At 42.4% G+C, this 23,066-nt stretch overlaps 1 protein-coding gene across 1 annotated transcript in view; it reads left to right on the top strand.

The window, feature by feature from the left end:
* The window catches only part of LOC133933828 (cholecystokinin receptor-like), a 29,190-nt gene extending 10,405 nt beyond the window's left edge, over positions 1-18,785 (top strand). The window contains exons 3-5 of the mRNA XM_062381065.1: positions 6,650-6,911; positions 11,790-11,917; positions 12,887-18,785. Of these exons, the coding sequence (XP_062237049.1) occupies positions 6,650-6,911; positions 11,790-11,917; positions 12,887-13,461 (965 nt within the window). The 3' untranslated portion in view covers positions 13,462-18,785. The remainder of the gene's footprint in view (positions 1-6,649; positions 6,912-11,789; positions 11,918-12,886) is intronic.
* Positions 18,786-23,066: the final 4,281 nt, after the last annotated feature.

Raw genomic sequence — 23,066 nt, 5'->3', positions numbered from 1 at the left:
AATGACTGGGGCGTCTTTCACTGCTGACAGATGTTCGTTGCAGGCTGTAAAAACTTCCAGATTTTATTTTCTCTGCACAGTTACGTGCAATGATTAAGACTTCCAATTGCCTAGGTTTGAATTACTAAGATGATGAAAGAGCTGTGTTAGAGTTTCTTCTGCTCTAACGAGTCTATAATTCCAGCGGGCGAAATTTTCAACTCTATTAAAACCTATGGGTTTGAAGGTGTCTTCTTAAATTTGCCTTTTACAGCCTCTTGCATTTTGCATGATACATTGACCTGCAGCATTGTGTGAATAGATTATTTGGCCCTAAAGTTTTTAGTAATTATTTCAATATCTCATGACAATCGATTTTAACAAAGTCTTAAGTTCCTAAGTATTGGAATTTATGTATAAAATTGTAGATATATGGGAAATTTAGATATTAAAAAGGCTTTTTGAGTGGAAGTGTTGCCTCAGTCTGTCACTCTACTTTCTTGACTGAGATAAAGTGGGACTGAATAAGGATTTAATCAAGCGTCATGGGACATGTGCAAATGATAACACAGCCTATAACAGCGGCAGGGACTTCAGCAGCTGTAGGCCTCGCTGTTCTTTTAGACGTTTTCTAAGGGTCTGTCTGGCATCCACCCAGAAGACAGGGGGTCAAACCAATCCCCTGATTATGCGAATGATGAAGAGATAATGTGTGTGCCACTCTCTCCTCACTGGCTCGTAACTCCCGTTGTCAGTGACGTAAGGTCTTGTCCATGAAAAAGGTCTATTGGTTGTGTTATCGCTGAGGTATTAAAAGAAGGATCTAGACATTACGATTTGATTTCCGATTATTGACGGACCTCACAAGTTGACCATCTCATGTCTAGAGAGGTGTAAAAGTTGATGGTGCAGTAACCCATGGTGGGCTGCCGCAGAGGTTGAGGTCAGGTCAATATACGTCCACTGAAGCTGATTTACCCCCCCCCCCCCCGAGCACAAGGGTGCTAATTGCAGAACATCTGCAGAGATGACCAGGCCTTTGCAGCATACCCACCAAGAAATTACCCGAATTTTCATTAAGCCAGATGTATTCTACTGAAATAAACCATTTTAACATCAAGCGACCTCATCATGAGGAGAAGTGAGGTACAAAACCAGTCTGGTCTTGATTACGCTCATTAATCACTCAGCTTTCTAAGGCATTTCCTATGTTCTCTGTCTGTGATGCTGTGGAGCTTCTATTACTCTGCCTGTACATTTCCCACTCCATCGTGTGACCTTTCCATTCATGTACATTTTGTATTTAAGTCACGTGAGAGGTGTTTGCTGCGGTCATATGGTCGTTTCCAAATGCCACCCCACTGCTCCACCAGTGAGTGATTAAAAGTAATTAACAAGTCTAATTACTAATCAGTGCTGTGTGGTGTCTGATGCTGCCTGTGTGGGGGGAAACGCACACCACATGAAAAGTGTCACAGGGGTGGCCATCAACAAAAATCAGCACCTGCTCATATGAGCCCATATCAGACCCATCAGTCAGTCTCCTCTGACCCTACCACGACTGAGGCCTGATATTAGCCCAAACCAATCGATACTCAGGCTCATTGCGACCATCCACACCCATTGATTTTGCGGCAGATCTCCTTGGCAAACTCATCTGTCAGCAGCAGGCCCATGAAACATGTAATACACCATCCATCCTTGTCCTCACCCATTCGCGAACACATCTATCCATCTGCCCCGAGCTCAATAATCATGTGAATCATAGCCGCTGCCCTGTTTTGGTGGCAGTTATCAGATCGATGTTGTAATATTCTGTGTTGCTATGTTTGTGTAATCGCGCAGTCCCCTGTCATATTTATGTGTCCATGTTTGTGTTGTTGTTGCTTGTCGTATGATGCAATTACCAACCAACTTAGCAGCTCAGTCTGTCTGCTCCCCCCCAACCCCGAGGTGCAGTTTGCATAATGCATTAGAATTTAGATTTCCGTGGCTTCCAGCAAACTTTCACAGAAACGGCTGCGAGGGCATCTGGCACCCACAACACATTATTTCCATTCCAAGTTTTTTTATGTCTTGAGGCTTCTTTCATGTAACATTCAACTGAGAATTAGGTGTGACCAAAGATTTAACAGATGTAGTTTCAGCTGAGGAATTTAAATCTCCTCTTCCAGCTTGAGGTATGCCGAAATGATCCTCTGCTGCAAACTTCACACTTTTCCTCTGGAAACTCCAGACTGCTATGAACGTTCACCCCGACTCAGGTTTAATGAACAAGAAAAAGGATTAGAGCGTGTTCATCCTGAGAATGGAAGATACCGTGCTGGGGGGCTGCGGAGAATGTGAGCATTTGTTCGGTTACTTGACTGGTAATTAACTTGGCAGAACCTTCCCAGAATCACGGCGGAATCTCCCCCTACTCAAACATTCGGCTCTCCAAAGTACCAAGTGTCAGGGAATGAAGTATAATCAGTGCGGTTGTGTGAAAACTCAACTATTAAAGACTTATGGAGGCAATAACTGGAAAATATGACACGTGCATACAATACCCCCCCCCCCCCCCATAACACACACACACACACACAGACTTTCTTTAATACACACACATAGAGAGTTTCCCAGTTATACCAAGGCATTTGCAGAATGAAAAGGAGGTTTATGGGTTTCATTGGTGCATTTAAGCTGCTACTGATGTTTTAATTTAGAAGATGGAATTCACATAAACAGGTGGTATATAACTGTGTCCTCCAAATGCAAGTACTACAACGCATGGGAGTGCATGATATATATTTTAAAGTGTGTTTAACGATAGCAAGATATTATTTTTTCATGATTAACACTTTGGCATTTGAAGCGTTTACAGTAAAAGTAAAACAAAGTGATAAGGACACATAAAACAATGCCAAGCGAACAACATGTCATCACTCAGTGATCAAACAGCGATAATGCAGGAAATGTATCCAGGGCCTGAATCCTTCCTAGTCTAGCCCACAGCAACGTATTCTTGATTTGTTCCATAATTCTTCCTTAGAGGCCATACAAATTGGTCCATCACAAGTGCTGACCTCAGATCAGCGGTGCCCTCCCCTGGCAGTTATATAACAGATGGTCAGGTGGACCTGGACTGAAATGTTGAAAGGGTTGATGAATTCTGGCCTCATGCTCCAGGACAAGAATCTAATCCCTCAGACAACATGCTCTATTCTCTAGAGATGCCTTTGTCTACCTGCAGCTGTGCCATCAATCAAATCCCAAGACTATCAGCACCATACATCACCTTGAAGTGCATTTCCCCTTCAGTACAAATGTACACAACCTGCCATCAGTCTTTCTAAGTGTGGGTTCTAAAAAGATCACTCATTTGAAAAGCTGTGTGGTTCTCAATAGAGTGATGTGGCTCTATTTTCACACAGGCTTCACCCTCTAATGAGGCTCTATAGGTTGAGCTTCTCATCTTCATGTATCCGTGCCCACAAAGAAGGTAAAGAGAATTGTGCTCTGCCAAATATAATGAACCAATTCAAGCCTGTGGGGTAGGAGGCAATAAAGTCTGACTTGTTTTATGCTGGGTGGGAAGAAGACTGTATCATACTTTCATTCATGTTCCTTAAACAGACCTCACTTCTAAAGATCCTTGTTTTCTGCAGGATTATTGTCATTTTTTATAATCACCTCTTAAAAGTGTAACGTATAACATCTTGTTTGTTCAATTCATATAAATTGCAGTTTTATGAGGCATTATGTCCCAGAATATTTGCAAGGTGGGAGCAGCAACCTCCCTACACATCAGCTGATCTGGATTTTTGGGGGCTGATGCTGATGCTGATAATGGGGAGTAAAACGATTCAGATACTGATAAATTGGCCAATCTATATATTTATATGTGCGCAGTATTCACTTTCTTATCTGACTCTGCAGGAAAAAATGATTCCCTTCAAAACTTAATCCCTTGGCAATGTGTCTCTAAATCATCTTCTGAGTTTTTAATATCCTCTTTGCAAAGTCCTTCTTCTTCAAATCCTGCTTTTTGCCAGTTTACTTTGCAAAACATTCTCCAGAAGTACTAGTAAATAAATAATGCTTAGTTTTTTTTCTTCTTCTTCTGCTCATTATTTTTATTGTTTCTTTTGATTATTCGTCCTTTGTGCTGTGCTGGGAAAGAGAGAAGAGGATCGGTTCTCCCACATCTCTGGGTTCCTCATTTCCACAGTCGGTACGAGCTGGTGCTGTGGCTGGGCTTGACTGCCTTCAAGCGTCAACAAAAGAAAAAACCCAAGTGTGTGATTGGGTCTCTCAGTGTCTGTGCTCCGCACTTGAAAGAGACGTGGGGGTGTGAGAGACTTATTGTGTGAAACTCGTGAATTGCCGCTGAACTGTTCGGATCTGCATGTGTCGACTGTGCCACCCACCTCCGTCTGCTTGACCAGAGCGAGAGGTTGACCGGTTGTGTACAAGTGATCAGAAGTCAGGCAGGAATGTGTTGTTGAACCAGTGGGCGGACTCTCCTCCCGGCGAGTTGCAGGAAAGCCGACTTTACACCCACAGTAATGACTCATTGACAAAAGCCAAAATTGTGATTCAGATTCAAAAGTAACAGGTGGTAAATCCTAACAAGTCGCTTTGCTAGGCACATCAATATGTATATCTAACCCTGCATATCGTTTCATATCCCAAATATTGGCTTACAGATTTAATTTGGTGATAATCATAGCCTATGTTTGGGGACAATGCAATTTTGCAATATGGGTCAGGGAAGAAGCCATCCAGTTTTCCCTATTGAGGGCCAGAACCAGCCATGTTTAGTTTTTTTTACATTTTCACTGAGCTTTCTGAGTGGATTTATTCACACTATCATAGTTAAGATGTCCTCTACAAGCTTAAGTTACACCAAATCTGACAATATGCTTCATCATGTCTGGGTCCTGGACTTGTCCTTACCCATTCACAAACACATCCATCCGTCTGCCCCGAGCTTGGGTCTGATAAATGACTCCATGTGTGAATTGACTGTCTCTGCAGAAATAAACGAATCCCCCTTTTTGCAAACAGCTCACATACTTATAACCTTGCACATCAGAGCCTCTCATTTAGCTCTCAGAGCATAAAATGCATTCAGTTGTCTTTTTGTGAAGATTATGTTCTCTTTGTTCTTAAGTATGTGCACAAGTCGTCTCCTTTGTGCTGTTGTAAAGCCGTCCTCCGCTTCTATCAGACTCCACATCACATCCCACACTAAATATCTCTTTATTCTCCAGGTTGCCGTTCACAGATCTGAAGTTTTTTAATATCTCGGAGTTAACAAATAACACAAAATCCTTCATCTTTTAACTTCTCATAGCTTTTCCCTAGTGAAGGGGACAATGATTGGATCAAAGGTTTGCAGCAGAGACCATCAGAAAGGGCTGATCCAGCAGAGCGGAGGAGAAATTGCTCTCGACTGAGCCATAGTGCAGTCCACCACTGAAATACTTAATATGGTTCCTGTAAATTGAATTCGGCCATGGTCGTAGGAGTATGCATAATGACTTCCTCCTGTCAATTGTGATGCAAAGCCATGGCTCAAGCAGGATATGCTCATCTCTCGTGCAGGAACAATGAATAGGGATAAATATGTGATGGGGAAACGGTGGCTGAAGACGCTGCCTCGTGCAGCGATACAGGATCACCGTGGTGAATACATTCCCGGGGGGGCTTCCTTTATGGCTGCTGGTATGGGACTATTAATGCTATTTGTTTCCCCTTAGGACAACGACTGGGATTCTCAGTGAGCTCCCTCCCCCTCTGCAGATTATGCATATTCATACATGCAAATACACCTTGGCCTTGGATCGTCTGGAAATGAATTTGACCCGTGTTGAACCCCACAGAGACAGTGTCCCTGGATAATAGGACATGTCTTTTAGTCCTCTTATACCCACTGACAAAGTGGTGGTGATGGACCTGTTTGCTGTTTGTATGATTTAATGGCACTGAAGGTGAACTTGGACGTTCTTGTATTTTTAATGCTCGTCATTCTCCCTGTAAATAACTGCCACTGCTGTATTTTGTGCTGTTGATAAATAGCTGTCACATGTTGGTGGAGTTTAATGAGCCTGATGTAGTGACTAAATTAATTTCTATGTGAGACCGGTTGGATGAAGTCAGTAACTCAGCAATGTACAGCAGCAATGAATTCACTGTGAGGCTGAGGGATGTTACAACTTTCAAATCCAGGAAAGAATCCTTTCAAATGCCATTTTGAATGTTATTAGAGTTACCCTCAACGTGGCTACACATACTCAATGAGACTGAAATAATAAAGATAAAAGTACATTTCTCTGACTGACTTAGCAAATAAATAAAACGGAATGCAGCACAACGTATATGTTTGTTGCTTTTCAGATGATGATGTCGGGTCTTAAAATCTGGAGTTTTGGCAGATCAAAGCGGAGCAGCAGCTTGGAAAGTGGGCTGCGTTTCAGTCACAATTACCTCACAATTTTGTCGTACAACAACAAAAGAAAAAAACACATCAATGAAACCAGCTTCTTTGGGAATTCATCAGTATCAGAATACTGCATATGTGAGCGCAGAGTAGGATAGAAGCGACCACTAGACTGTATGCAAATACAACAAAATGAACTCAAGAAAATGCAAATTTGTGTACTTAATTGCCTTTTCCTTTCTGCAGGGATCTCTGTCAGCATCTCCACCTTCAGCCTTGTGGCCATTGCCATAGAGAGATACAGCGCCATCTGTAACCCGCTGAAGTCCCGCTCGTGGCAGACTCGCTCCCACGCTTACCGTGTCATCGCCGCCACATGGGTGGTGTCTCTCCTAGTCATGGTGCCGTATCCGGTGTTCAGCAACATTAGGACTTTCCCCAAGGCCAACGGCACCATCGGTCACATGTGTCGCCTGGACTGGCCCAGTCATCAAGCTGAACAGACCTGGTGAGTACTGGTGGGACATATCGCTTCATTGACAAAGCAGAAATGAGCAAGCAGCAAGAACAATTCATTAGTTTCACTGATCTCGCCTGACTGGTGTGATGTGTTCCATGATCAGGCCAGCTCGTGGTTTTACAGCGATGCATCTGTCATTTAGAACAGACTGAACTCAACACAAAGTCAGTGCAAACTTTAGAGATTTCATATGCATGACAATAATTAGCCCGACACGCTTCCTCAACCACAGCAGCTACCAGTGAAAGATAAATGGAGGAAGTGAATACAGTCTGCATGGCTCTGCTTCCAAATATGTGGAGGGACTCTGATTTGCATTCAGTCCAATTGTGTAATTTACATATTGATTACCATGGCAAGCAGATATTAACTGCGTTTGTGGAAGCCACTTTCTTTTGATGGCTTCCAGTTGAAAAATAAACATTGAGACTTTGCCAAAATGATGGAGTCATTTTGGCAAAGTTTCCAATTTCTATTACAAACTTCCTGTTCTCAGAGCAGCAAAGTGAAAAAGCATGTGATTGCCCCTGTGCTATGCAATCCACCCTAATGATGTTAGCTTGTAATGCTATCCATTAGCATACCTACATAAGTGTAAGTATACTCAGCAGTTTAAATAATACACAGGTAATAGGATTTTTTTTTCTTGCCATGGGTTAGATGACATCCGTTTTTTGAAAGCTAATTAGAAAATGTAATCAGTGTCTCGTTAACTATTATTGGGGTGCAGTCAAATAAGTGTAATAACCAAATTGTCTTATTATTACCTTTGAGGAAAGTGAAGCGTTAGTGTAGGGAAATATGAGAGAGATTAAAGGTATAAAAATGATGGAAAAAAGGTCATTATTGGAATGAGCCCATGAGCAGAAGCTGTAAAAGTGGTGCGTTGTCTGAAAAATGAGTGAAATCATTAGGTGCAAGTCTGTCATTTCAGATGAAAAGGTGAGCGGGCAGCTCCTGTTGAGGCTTAATTAGAGAGGGTTTTAAAAAAGAATGGATCAGGTTTGAGCATAGCAGGGGTCATTGCAGAGGATGGAGGAGCTGGAGAAAGACAGGAAGTAGAGGTTACATCATTTGACAGCTACAGAGCACTATGGCTCTGAAGATAGTGCTGCGAGGATGCGTGTTACCATTTTTCCATCAATTTAAATTATAATGATTGTTCTTAGGCTCCTGACTGCACGCTGAGATAAAGGGGAGACAAAAGCTAATGCAAAAGGTCAGCAGAGTAATGATTGCTGCAGCTACAGTGTGGATTGCTCTGCATCGGAAAGTCATCCGTCCAATCTACACGGCCTCTGAATACCAATAAATGCTGCTTTGTTGTATAAAAAGAACCCCAAGTAGACGGATATGTTTGAGCATCTCGGGATATACCACTCAGGGACTTTCCCAGATCTCCCCAATGAACAACTTTGTGCAGGACGGCGCAATTAAAATAACGAAGAAGCCGAAACGCGCCGAGGACATCGCTCGACTCGACAGCCTTTCGCGGTCAAACTCTCTGAAGGATTTCTGTTTTCTCTGGCTGTCTATCAAACTCTTAAGCTTCACTGGGAAAGACAAGACAGTGGGAGACCAGTTAATTAGTCTGCTCGGTTGAGGAGGAAGAAAGCTTGGATGTTAAAAGTCCAGACGTGTCACAGAGCACCAAGACCTTTTAAGTTTAAATTCACAGTTTCCTATTTGGCTGCCTTTTTTAAATTACCCTTAAATTAGGGGCTAAAACTGAGACTGTGAGGTGGAAAGACATCTTTCATCTCCCTCTCACCGTATGGAAATCGCACCTTCTTTGGAGCCTAATGAAGCAGTTGATAGAGTTATTGAAGCATCCCGTTTTAGACTGAAATGACAGCCTGAGATGATGAACAGATGATATTGAGAATCCCAAGAGCCATAAAGTGGTTCATGAATAATTTATTTCAAGTCAATGACAAATTGAAGTTGTATAATTGTGATGGTGTGCATTGATGATTCATGTAGTTTCACTTACAAATCAACATACTACATAATGATGACATTTTAATACGATCAAATATAGTATTGTGTTTAAGCAAAGATTAGACCTTCAGGTGTCTGATGGTCTATGCAGGTCATCTATTCTGTCATTTCCACCCTGAACCACATATATTAGCTGACTTTGATTTTGGCATTCAAATATCTCAACCACATTTTATGGTCCAATATAAAATCCCATTTAAATAATACAGCTCTAACTGCATACCCAGTCACCGATTGGTCTGCATTATTAAAACTTTTTAGATATATTTCACATCAGAAAGCTCAGCATTAAGAAAGTATAACCTAGATCACAGCTTCCCTCTGACTCAGACTTTCAGTTTTGGTCTATGGTGCTTTTTCTTTCAACATCAAGACACTTTATATATAACTTTATAACTACAAATATTGTCAGATATCCAGGTAAGTATATATTCTAAATATCAAATTATTTATTGGGTTCGATTAGATTGGAACTGACTGTCCTTGGTCAATTTTTTTATATTATTAGGGCGTACATGTTAACATTAACCTTTTCCAGCTGATAATCTCTTATGTGAGGAGTGAAAAGAGGGAGCCCTGTATGTTTTGTTCATGGGCCTCAGCTGCTTCAGATCCATCTCTCTGGGCTTCAGACTAAAACAAGCTCAGAATTGCACCAGCAGCTTTTCATTTGGTGTGTTCCCAAACTCTTACACGTTCACATCCTGACAGCCTTTGTCTAACAGACTTTCAGTATCAAACAGGCAGCTGATGAGAGGCTCCGACTGAAGCCGTCTTTTGGAAATGAGAAGTGATAGAGAGCGGCTGCACAGAGTTCACAGGGTTGCCCAGGAAGACATTAGAATATTAGAGGAATAATGAAACCTCGTCCCCTCTTTTCCGATCCCGACGCTTTCATGTGGCGACCGATGTGCACGGCAGACAGCGGTGCTTGAGAAGAGCATGCTCTGATTATGGGGAATCAAAAGGGACATGTGGCCACAGATGGTGAAGATTTGATAGCATCAAAGTGAATCTGTGCAGCTTTTTTATCTTATTTATTCTGGGCTCACTCTGTAGTTTTCTGTTTTTGAATAATTGCCCTCACCCTAACCCTATTCAATTGACACACTGATCTATACTTTTGTAATACCAAGTAGTCTCTTATTCAACTCATCTGCAAACCAGATTTTACTGTTGAAGGATAGAATACACACTGGGTGGTCTGACACACGGTGCTGTGAGCATCTGAGCCCTTATGAATCTTTTACATGGTTGACAAATCGTCTCTGTCCATGTTTTGTTCAGTGTTTTTGCTCTTTACTCAGTTCACTACTTCCTCTGTGAGGTGTCATCAATCCAGGCACTCGAGGGAGCCATGGTCATTATTCTCTCTGTGCGGGGGAAGAAATGGAATGGAGCACACAGCCCCAAGCTGTAAAGAGTTATATTCCACCGTATTGAACCATGTTTGTTTGGTAAAGTTGCCATTTTGTGCAGCAAATGAAAAAAAGTTGTTACATCTTTTACCGTTGTGAAATATGCAACTGCAGGCACTGTCTCAAGTACGTCAGGCTGTGCTCATGTGATGTCCCTTTGCTACCATGTGTCAATATGCACTGTGTCACTGTGTCAACTGTCAATATGAAAACAGGTAACTTTGTTAAGGTTGTGTTGTGTTAAACCTTCTCTAGGTTAAACAGGATGGTCACCACCCTGTTAAAGAAGATGTGTTGTAGTGTTACACCTGTAGACGCCCACTGATCCAACTGGTCGACCTAACTCTGCAAACTTTGCACAAACTAATTTGCACTAATGTTGGGATACTGTGTGACTGTCACTCCGCTTAATGTTGGAAGAGTAGAGAGAAGCATTCAGCTATTTCCCTCTGAGTTATAAATAAAAGCTGGACAGTGACAAAGTGAAACAAAAATAATTCATCTATTAATGTCAGCACGGGCGTATAAATGAATGATGCAGCAAATGTTGCACCATGTAAGGTTTTAAATATATAATGAATAAATATTACTGAGGCCCTGAAGTGCAGATTAATACGACAAATGGGAAAACACAACAACAAATCACATAACACTGAAAACATCACAGCGACATTCACATTTGGAAAACAACATCCAATTAACAACAGTCCTTATCAATAGCAGGTACAGCACTTTTGTGTAAGAAGTTCATGTTGTTGTGTGTCCTTATTTGCCATTGTGGTGGTATCTGATTCGTTGTTGTGTTTTCCCATTTGTTGTTTTGATGTGCACTTCTGGGCCACTGTGAAATATGGAGGAATTTAGCAAAACACATTTCTCACACTATATTTTAAGGGGAAATGTTGCTCTTTTTAACATGCAGCAGTTGATATAATGATCCGGTTATATGAGCTATGATAATAAAATGTGTGGCCTAGTGAGCAGTTTTGCACTTTAACTTTGTAAACCAGGAGTTATTGTGAATGTACAAAGTATGTTCAGAACCTGAAACAGAAAATGTGTAGTTATAAAATCGGCTAGAAAAAACAAATATTCTAAAGATAGACAGAGCAGGTGTAGGGGAGGGTTAACCTGCAGGCCGCTGAGCAGGTGTAAGGGAGAAGCTGCAGAATTGGCCAGGGATTCGCAGCATCTTGTGCCAGCAGCACGGGGGTAAAGAGGACTGTTAGCGAGGGGTCAGCCATTTGCAGGGCCTCTAGCACAACACCTACATATACATCCAGATGTTTGATGTAAAGGAAAACAGTCAGTTATTCAATGGTAAGTTTTGCAGATAGTAGTTCTGCAGTTTTTATGGGTTTGTTTCAGCTGCTTCAGCTCAGATTCCCTCTTACTCTGTCTTTTTTTTTATTGACGGCTCCCTCCTTCCATTCTGGCTGTTTTTCAGGTATGTGCTGCTGCTGTTCACTCTGTTCTTCGTCCCTGGAGTGGTGATGATTATAGCATACGGTCTGATCTCCAGAGAACTCTTCCGAGGCATGCAGTTTGAAGTGGGCCAGACCACGGAGACCTCCGGTGAGATCCGTTTTGGATTGAGTCCAAAAAGCAAAAGGCTTTTTGCTCACATTGATTTAACGCATGCTGGAGATGAAAACACATATATCACTCTTTATAGGCCTGTGTAAAGCTGCAGGGAACCACTTTAGAAAGAGAGGAATAACTGGATTAAATAAAAGTGTGGTAAAAATCCCTAAAATATGAAATACACTTTCAAATGGGCACAACCGACCATTCATAGTCAATATAGATACATTAATATAAAATAAGATAATAAATCTGTAAAGGGAGATTTGTTGCTACCTGCAGGTTCTGCACTTGTTACCCCCCCCCCCCCCCCCCCCCCCAGCCTGTAACAAAGCCTTTGCTACTTCTTTTCAAGCCTGTGTGGAACTTCTCCATGACGTTACAGCAGAAATATGCTCCCTTCAGGTGAATTACAAATGCTGTTGGCAGGGGGAGCACTGGTTTCCATGGAGTCCAGTAAAGTGTATGATTCATCAAGGTTGAGACGATCTAAAATAGCCTTCAGGAGGGAATGTAAATCTATCGCAAAGCCTCATTTATTATTTATCTCTGATACAGAAAAATAACAAACTTCCCTCCTTGTTCGTGATTCTGTTTTTAATAATTTACATTATTCTGAGTTCCACCATCTAAACTCAACCCTCCAATCCAAGGAAGAATACAGAAAAAACAACTAAAATGAATTTCCCAACTTAAATGTGAACGATGCCTTCGATACTGGTGTTTTGGATGTTTTAATCACTAGACTTCAGAGTTCAGTCCCAAACGGCTCCCGTTCTCAACTGATTTTCCTTTCACTCCATAAGAAAAGGTGGTTTCAGTGGAAGAAAACAAGACTATGAGAAAATATTTAATGACAAACCCCTGTAGTGAATCTGTTACTGATGTCCCCTCTTTGATATTGATTTTTCCTTCATCCACCTGCCACTAACTAACATTTTGGCCCATGACCCTCCACAGGCCAAAAGAACGGTGTAGGCAGGGCTGCGGCAGGGACAAACGATGATGATGATGGCTGCTACATCCAGGTGGCTAAAAAACCCTCCTCTGCTGTGGAGCTCCCCACACTCTCTGCCCCGTCTGCTGCCGCCCAGGCCAAGCGCGAGCGGGCCCGCAGTAATACCTCGGAGGCCAAACTGCAGGCCAAGAAGCGAGTCATCCGCATGCTGATGGTAATCGTAGCACTCTTCTTCATCTGTTGGATGCCTCTGTACTCAGCTAACACCTGGAAAGCCTTTGACCTGAGGTCAGCCGCCAGAGCCCTCTCAGGAGCACCCATCTCTTTCATCCACCTGCTCTCCTACTCCTCTGCCTGCGTCAACCCCATCATTTACTGCTTCATGAACACACGCTTCCGCAAGGCCCTGGGTTCCACCTTCGCCTGCTGCTGCAGCAATCGCCTCTGCCGCAAATGCTCCTGCTGCAGGAAGAGAGAAACAGGAGAAGACGGCCTCACCGCCACCTCCATGGCCACGACGATGGCCACCTCCATGTCCAAGATCAGCTACACCACCGTCAGCACCACCGGGACCTGATGAATGAGCCTGGATGAGAGCTGGCTGTCACAACAGTGGTTGTCGGACAGCGGTTACTGCGTGCACCATCTGTTCTTTCAATCTCCCGTTCAAGTTCCTGTTCTCATTCTTCATATTACTATGTTCAGAGTCATGCGCCGAGTAATATCCCTTCCCTCATTCATGAGATGGTTTTTAAAGGTCTTGCGGGCAGGGAGGCGGGGAGGCGCTCTTCTCTTAAATTGGCAGCATCCACTTTGTTGCACCCTGAACCGAACATCAAGTGCCTGTGCTTTTTGTGTGGCTTTCAGCATGGTGGGTTGTTCACTGGCTGAGACGGACATTTGGTGGGAACGACACTGAAAAGACAAATCCTGGGTACATAGAAACACTGTCTTTATGTTCTGACTGTGCCAAAGGTTATTTTCTGACAGACGGGCTGATGAACACTGAGGAATCATCGACTCAGTAACAAATCTGCTTGGATTTCAGATCCTTTATGTTAAATATTAGCTTTTTCTTTCATTCATTCAGGGTATCTATCTCTCTCTCTCAAATTATTTTATTGAACTTTGCACAGTGCGCTCTCATATTTTTGAACACAAAGAAATCATCATTCTTGCCTACCTGTGAGAAAGTCTTTTGCTCTTATTGTGGTATTTTACTTTTCTTTCTGGAAAGTATACAACAGCAAAAACATTTAATTTCCTGTATTTGGGTGATTGTGTTGGCCTCTTACTAATGCCGGGATGTTTGGACCCTTGTACGGAACCTCTTTGTGATTCAGGGGAAACATCTCTGTGCATCTTTACACTGTATAATCATCTTGAAGATAAACATCCTGGCAGACGTAAAATAAGAATGTCAGGTTTAGAGAACCAGGCAATTTTTCTTGTGCTGATCCACCCTGTGTGGATTTTAAATCTCCTGCCCTTGCCTGCTACAAAGAGTGTTTGAATGCTGATGCAGACATTAATATTCATAATCCTTATTAATGTGTCAATTAGCAGTAAAATGTGCACATAATCCACTCATTAAGAGCTGATTGTACCTGCTTGCTGATCCAGTCTGCCCCTTCTGCCGATGACACAGGAAAGTGCTCCGGTCAAACACACCTTTTCTGCTCCATTATCTTTGTCTTTGTACTCTCTGCCTTCCACTGCAGCGCTGCCAATTATCCAAGCATTACCTGAGTACAAAGCCCCTGTATCCAGGCTTAGACTAACGAGGTGTTCCTCAGGGGCCTTCTCCCGCAGAGCCAACCTCATGGCTTTGCCTTTGTTAAGCTGACAGCAAATGTCTCCCCTCCCTCCCTATCTGAGCCCCTTCAATTCGTTAATACAGTAATAACAACCCTGATTGATAAAGAACCTTTACACAAAGCACGTAGCTAAAAGGGGAACCGGGAGAATCAGACAAAAGAAGACGGTGATGCAAAAACAGAATGAAAGCAAACTTCTGAATTATAAATTGATAATCAAATCTTCCATCAGGAAAAAACAACATTCCCTGTTTTGTGTTTAGCCATTTCACACAGGGACAGTGAAACCAGGGGAACCGACTTGTGACCATGCCAAGAAATTTATCGAAAAATTACGCAGGACGAGGCTGAAAATCGATGCAGCTCTCCAAAATGAGTCAAATCAAATCACTGTCTGTATGCCTGGCTTTAGCTTGCGGCTAGTTTCCTGATATACATTCATTTGATAGTTTATTAGGAACACGGTCATGTTCAGTTAATTCAACTGGTCAATTTTGAGGATGTAGTTGGTGGTGCTATTTAAACGTTCTGCATTATACAGACATGCATTTCTGTTTGATAGCGTTTTAAATAATTTATGTAAATCTCATACATATTTTTGCCAGAGCTGCACGGCCCATTAGGAATAAAACCCAGATAAGTAATAACTCAAGTTTCCCTTTAAATGCCTCTTGAAACATACATACAGCAGTTTTTATTTATTAAAGAGTTGTAGATAGGATGACAAATATTGAATTATGCCAAAGAATGTTCACATGATATTGTTACAGTGAATAACTTTAAATCATCCACATTTTACCATTGGCATCTGCAGCAGAAAAATGTCCTGGATTTGTTTTAAGCAGTGTGATGTAATACTTTTATTCTGCATACGTTGGATAAAAGTATTACTTTGAAAGCTTAGTGCTGCATCCCCAACCACTTTTAAGTTTGTTCCTCTTTTCATGTTCTCCCTTCGCCCAGCACTCCCCCATCCCTGCACCACCACCCTTTCATCCTTTTTGCTGCGGAGGCGTGTATGAATACATGAATGACAATAGCGTGTGGGTGACAGCGAAGATTTGCAGATGCAGGCACTGTCTGAGAGCAGTTTACAGGCGGCAGCATAGGAGGTGGCAAGTTCGTCTCACAGACGGACAGTTGGCCCACAAAAGATCCCGGACTGGGCCCCCCATGTAAACACTCTGGCAGCTTCCAGACGATGATTGATATCATGCCTTTGCCAGCGCTTGGTGCTAAACCTTTGAATTTATGGCCTGAAGGTGTTTTTTTATTCTGTGTCCTGTAGATTTACATCTTCACAGAATAAATCTCAGTCTCTGCTCAAGTGCATTAAGAATTAACAGTGCAAAAACGTAGCCCTGCTGAAGTTCTGGTAAAAGCCTCCCAGAGAGACTGAGACCTGCTCTTAAAGATGAACTGTTTTTATTGAATTTTATATCTTTTCTGCTGTTCAACTCACCAGGTTAAGACTTGCATTATTGAAATGAGCAAAGCACCCACTCCCAGCGCAGCTACTTTGCTTTACTTTAATGCGTTGGCCCCCTGTTTCGGAGGCCGTAGTAATGATGCCGCTGCTGGGGCTGATGTCTCCTTCCTCGCTTGAATTCCCTCTGTTATGTGGCCAAAATGGCGTGAGGGTGAGAATTTGTATCCAGCTTTCCAATTTAAACTTTGTGCTATCATGCACTCCAAAGCAAGTGTAAATAGGGGAAGTGCACGAATTGAGACGCAGCAGATGTATCCTGAAACAAACAGCGGGCTGCAAAACAAACATTAATGTTGCAAGTTAGCATTCTCTTAAAAAACTAGTTAAATGCTATTTCAGGGGTGAGAAACCTACTTCTGACCCTGTCCCCAGACAATACCTGATGCAAATTGAAATTGTAATGAGATGGAGGCAAGGCACAGTGCACACAGTTGGTTTCCTCCTTGTCTCTACCTCCCTCAATAAGAACCCAATTAGGTGCCTTAGGCAGCTCATGAGGAGGAAACCGCGCACAACACGGGAGCATTTTCATGAGTGCACAAAGAAAGTGAAAGCACAAAATATAAACTGCAGTGTCATAGTTCAGCTTTCTGCAAACTCTGCTGCCCCTGTTGGAGCCTGCAGGTGGATGCTGAGGGTGAGGTGGGGCTGGACAGGCAGCAGAATTGATGCACGGCAGCACAGGCATTGAAGGGCAAAGAGAGAGATGGATAATCTTCATCCTGCTCATTCTGATTTTGCTCTTAGTTAACCTCAGATTTGTAGGATTCTGTTTTTAATGACGAATCACTCTCTCCAAGAAATCTCAAGGTCACCTCTAGTTTCCAAAATCCTTTCCTAAAAAGGCTAGAAGTAATTCTTAGTTCCTTAAAAGTTGACTTTTACAAGTAACCAGATTTTCAGCCAGCAGCCAAATTTGACAAAGGTCTCATCAGTAAATTAAGAGTTATTTCTCAATAATTTATGATGGCTTCCTGGAGGAAGGCTGCAAGTAAAATGTGCCTCTGATGGATTTTTTGATGTTGTTCCCTTGCAGAATAATTCATAATTATAAAGAGGGATTTTTGTAGGTTTGCCTCAGGCACAGAATGAAATATTTTGTTTTGGCCCACAGGTTCTGCACCTGGGTGTTTCCAAGATGTGAGCTGTCAAAGAATCTGCTCTCATCTCTTCTTTTTCATGTTGGTCTTGTTTCTCGACGAGTTCTGTAAAAAAAATAGGGAACGTGGTCGATTTCTCTGCTCCTCCTCCTCTACATTATGGAAGAGTATATAAGAGCTGTTCTTTTCGAGACGCTTCTTTAAAGCCTTCTGAGGGAAAATCGAAAGTTTATTGTGAATGTCAAGTTTAAGTTTCAGCTACAAACTGAGAAATGCTGAGGTGAAGAGTAGGCGCGGAGATGAAGTGATGAATTCCATATGTAGCTCTTTTGAGCGTTGGAAAACCTCTGAGGCTGGAGCCGTGTTTGTGCGTCTTTATGCGCTAAATGTTTACTGAAGCAGTCTCTATGGGTCTGCTGACTTCTTTTATATTATTTGACCACATGTGGTGCCTGCTTGTGCTACATTATAATAGCATAAAAATATGTAATTGTCCTTCTGTTGAGCCCGAGCTTGTTTAAATGTGAGGTTATCGATGTTTGTGATGTCTTGCTTTCACTGTATCTTCTGTGATGTAATTATAGTGAAGCCGTCTTGTTATTCATGGTTTGGTTCCTGGTGACTGGCAACACATACGGTGTTGTTCTTGCTAAATGTCCATTATTTAACACAAAATAAATATTGGGGAAAACATGTTCTGTGTGTGGGAGAACTTCAATTTTTTTACTTTAATTCAGTAAAAATAGGTTTCTAGTAGGAAATTTTACCAAACGTTGAATGTAACCCTGAACTAGCAGCTGTCCACTGAAGTCTGCAAACACTTGTTCACCTCCAGCAGCAGAGAGCTCGACTGTGAATAAATATTCAGCACTCAGACCTGAAACAAGCGCAATGAATAATAAAATAGCAACAAACAATAGAAAGTCAGCTCACCAAGGGAATCGCTCTGGTAGGAATCAAAGTCCTCAGGGGATGACAATTCCTTTGGAACATCAAATCCACAGTTCCTTGGGATGAGGACGAGGATGAGGATGAGGATGAGGATGAGGACAAGGATGAGGATGAGGATGAGGACGAGGACGAGGACGAGGATGAGGATGAGGATGAGGATGAGGACGAGGACGAGGATGAGGATGAGGATGAATGCCCAGGAGTCGTCTTCATGGCAACGCACCAGGCCACTACTTTAATCTCATAACAGAAAAATGAAGAAAAAAAACACAGTTTGTGTTTCAAGCTTCAGAGACCTGGATCCGACCCTGTGGAAAAAAATAAACTAAACTTTTCTAAATATTTTACACAGTCAGAGCCCACAGTGGAACACGCCAAATGCCTTGAATAGTAATGCCAGGCAGATCTTGTATTTCGTTTTGTAATTGCTTTCAGTTAAAGGCTGCTGTCTGCTGCAACGTGTTTGTTTTGTGTCATTTTAAATCATTGGGGGGGGTTGTAAAATGTCAAGGTCTATCAATTTTGGATGTAATAGAAATGACTTGAGAAAGGTTTTCAATCATTCGGGCTGTCTGCATTTCATTGTAATGTACGATCATAACATTATATTTCATCCTAATAGTTTCTACAGAATAATAACATTTCCCTTGTCCTGTTTTATTATGGGTGTAGGTAGTAAATATGCCGTCAGCTGGAACATCTGTAATTCTTTGGCTAGTGTTTCCTGTTCCCTGTTTCACAATTAAGTTTTTAAAGCGGCTATAGTCACCATTTTTATATTATGAATAGTTATTCAGTTAAACTGAGAAATGTTGTTAGGCTAAAGTGAATTATCACCTGTCTCTTGTTCCCTCAGCTCCGTGACCTACCTGCTCGCTGTTGTGATTTTATAGACTGCAACTTCAAGTTAGTGGTTCACTGTTCTCCCTCCAATCGTATTTATTTTGCAGCCGCACTGTTTCGGGTGAAAATCTTTATCTCCAACCAACTTCTTCAAATGAATGAGATGATAACATGTTGGCAGCTTGCTTTTGCTGCCACCACATTTAACTGGAATCGTGCCAAATGCCAACATGAATCAATCAATTTCTGGAGAAAAAAACAGACCAGTATACACAGAATGGTTTACATAAGTTTTTTTTAACAGTGCATTCCCATTGCCAGCTGAGGAGTTTGCCTTTCAGTTTTTTCATCATGTTTGACGTCACAAACACACAACACTCAGGCGCTGTCTCCCCTCACTAACGTTCCCATCGCTCCCAATTGGAGCCAATAAAAACCTGTGGCTGCTGCAGAGTCATTTGGAGTGAATGTGGATTGAATCGATTCCCATTGCAGACAAGAAACACCTTGACAGTTGGACGGTTTCCCAAATTTTTGAAACAGGTACCTTGAGTATCTAAAAGACAGAACGTGTCCCTTGTGCAGTCCTCAGTCCCTTTGGTCCCAACCCTAACCCTCCCAGGACAGAGAGAAGCTTTGAAATACACTGCTTTGTGACGACACAGAGGAAATTCACATTCTCATGGCAAGCCACAGGATGCATCCTAATAGGTTTCCAGCTGTGTTTCCCTTACTTAACCATTCAGCACCTGTCAGGCTGCGGGGCTGCACACTGGTGTTAACTCATCTGTAATCCCAGGCAGCAGTGTGTGTCCCTGGCCCTGCATGATGCTGGTGCCCATACTGTGTTGTGTATACCATTAGCACATTGACTCCAGCAGAATTTGTCATGGCTGCCTTCTGCCACAAGGCTGTGTAATGGAAGTCAACAGCAGAGTAAATGGGCATGGCTTCTGTGTTGCCGCCCCCCCCCCCCCCCCCCCACCATCAGCACCAGCCAACAGAGCAACACAGACAGCTCATTTATCTTCTTTCCAATCTCCTACCAGGTATTCCTAAAGACTCGTCCCCGCATCCAGCACTTTCCTTTTCATCCCCTCATGTTCCTCTTCCTTTCATCCAGAAAACGAGCCTGACCTGCAAATGGAAGCAGTGATATGCTCTGTGTGCATGCAAAGGTTCTGTCATATGCGAGCAGAAAGAGCATACATCAGGATCACTGTATCCAACCAACCGAGAGCGATGACAAGAAAATCATAGCTGGTGTTTCCTTTTACATTTCATCCTTGTACAATCATTGGAGTGTTTTGCTCTGGACGTTGCTGCATAGCTGATTCAATGCAGCATCTAAAGTGAAGTTTCCTATTTCCAGAGGCCCGATATATAGGTATTTTTTCAGTCGAAAATATGAAGTGTTATTTTTAAAGGAAGCCAGTGAGCGCAATAAAAAGCCTTCTGGTCATGAATTATTATTCCTTTTTTTTTTTTTTGGCAATTCATACCCCTTCAAATGTGAGCAAAACATGGGTTGCTTCAAACCCACTGTGTCCGGGGAGGCTAATTCACATGTAATAGCAGCTTTTCAATTCACGCTTGGAGTAATCAAGATCCAAAGGTTGAAAGGAGAATTGTAGAAGGTCACCTGGCAAAGAGAAAAATGGTTTCTTTCCCAATTTTAATGTGTAAAATAACTACCTTCAGCCTCTTTCACTGAGGCTCAGTGCTTCTTTATCCCCGATGGAAAGAGACAGTATCAATCATCCAAATGGGTTTGGCTCTTTGCACACAAGCTAATGGCACTGGTGCTGTTTGTTCTTTTTCTTCTCCCTGCAGTTAAACACACAGAAGTCAAATATGAAAGCACAAAACTAAATATTGCCTTTCGGTTTGCAGCGTGAGAAGATCTGAGACTGATCCCTTAGGGGTTTGCAGCTAAGACAACAACAAAAAAAATCTTGTTTGACAAGTTCAACTCACTCAATCAATTGGGATCTGCAGCCTGGTGAATGATCAGATGTACGATGTGATGAATCGTTTGTCTCATGCCCGGCGACTTGGCCTTCTCATTGCTAACAGTGCTGATGGCTCATTGGGGAGAGAACCCCTCGTGAGACACATGGATCACAACCGTTGGTGTGATGGCCTTCTAATCTTCTGCGTTTTTTCACCCTGGTGAGGGCTCAGGTTTTTATTTGTGTGATGTGCCATTTAGTTGCTAAGTAACTGAAGTGAAAAAGAACAGTCCCCATAAGAGTATTGCTTATGAAAACACACGAGCTGGCTCGCCTGGTTTGAGATGGTGAAGAACAGAGAGGGGGTGGTTCCATTTAAAGGAAACATATATAGATATAAGATGTGAGGGCCTGAGGACACGGACTTCCATTATGACAACTTGTGGGAATCTCCTCTCCCAGTGTTTGTCTGCTTGCTGATGGGAGTAGCACAGTGTCGCATTACTTCCAGGATGCCGGAACTAATCACTTGGCCCGTGTAATGGGAAAGTAATGAGATTGGACTTATGTGTTCTTCATTTGGCATTTGCCTCGTCGGCCCTACAAACTCCCAGCCAGGACCAACAGCCTGGCAAGTGTTGGGCATTAACTTCCCGCAGCAGAGGGAAGTGCTGAGAAGTGTTTATGCACTGATCTTTGGCACAGCACAGCTCGTCTTCTTCACTGTGCTTGAGCCAATAGAGGAAAAGACAGCTCAACCTTCAAGTGTGTCCCTGAGAATCACAGTTTAACCACGATCCTCCCGAACAGATGGGGGGTGCCCTCTGGAGAAATCTATTTCTGTTGGTGGGGTTTTACGCTCGGCTCTCATACTCAGTGACGGGCATGGGAGCCACATAAATTTCTAAATAGACTTCGGTGAATATGATTGCTATTACCCATATGTTTTAAGGAATTTGAAGTCGACTCAGGAGGAAAAGGGTTTAAGAGCTGCAGTGTAGGGCAGAAGAAAATAAAAAGATTTAAAGATAATGTAGTGAGCTCTCCTGCTTCCACTGGGTCTCACTCTCTCCCTGTTTTGCCATAAGAGAAAGTATCATTCCATTTTCGGTTATAAAGGTTCTCCTTGATGACTCATTTGTTGACAATCTGGGGGGATTCTCTCATTGTATTTGATAAATATAATGTACAGCTTGATAGAATCACTTTTATTGATTGCAGATAAGAGACATTTGAAGAGAGGCAGGTGATATTTAAGCCTGGTATCGGCAGTCATTCATTTCAGTGGAGTATCATAGTTCGTTTTCTGCCCTAGAACCATTGCCCCTGAGGCCAATTCGTCTTCAGATGATATTATTGATGAGCTCTGAGATCAGTTTTACCAACTATAATTATTACAGGATGCTCTCCATTTATTGTCTTCCAAAATGTCCACAGTGGAAACAAAGAAAAGTAGTGCCACTGTGATGCATTTCATAGACTTAAAAATTGCCAACTGACTTTACTGCTCACAATGGAGTGAGCTTTATTGCATCTGTTGCACAGGGATAAGTGAGAGAGTGAAAGGGACCAATTTTAGACAGAGTCCATATCTGCAGCGATGCCAATATTGCAATGAATCCAGCCATGGATTTTATTCTGCCACAAAAAACACATTGAGTGCCCACAGTGTAGGAGTCCGGTGAAATCAGTAATCTCCGCTCATAGGGCTTTATGAAATATTTGTTGTTAGTTTGATGCAATTTATTTTTAATGTAAACCACAGTCACTGGGGACAAAGTAAAGAAGAAGCCAGAAACCCATCGCTATAACATAAACAACCCTGCGAGTAAAAACTCTCAGGCACTGACAAATGAATCAATGCCCACGATGGTCTTATAGCCTGTGGTATCTACAAGTCGCTGCACCATGTTAACCAACTCTTTTCTCAATAACCGTTAATGTGTGTCATCATCATCATCATTAACTCAACCTTTACAGCATCAGCAATCATTTCAGTGACAACATGGAGCGCAGCGGTGCTCTCATTT

This window comes from Platichthys flesus, chromosome 22, assembly GCF_949316205.1.
Source record: "Platichthys flesus chromosome 22, fPlaFle2.1, whole genome shotgun sequence".
NCBI classification, from domain to species: domain Eukaryota; kingdom Metazoa; phylum Chordata; class Actinopteri; order Pleuronectiformes; family Pleuronectidae; genus Platichthys; species Platichthys flesus.
This window is presented reverse-complemented; position numbering and strand designations above follow the sequence as displayed.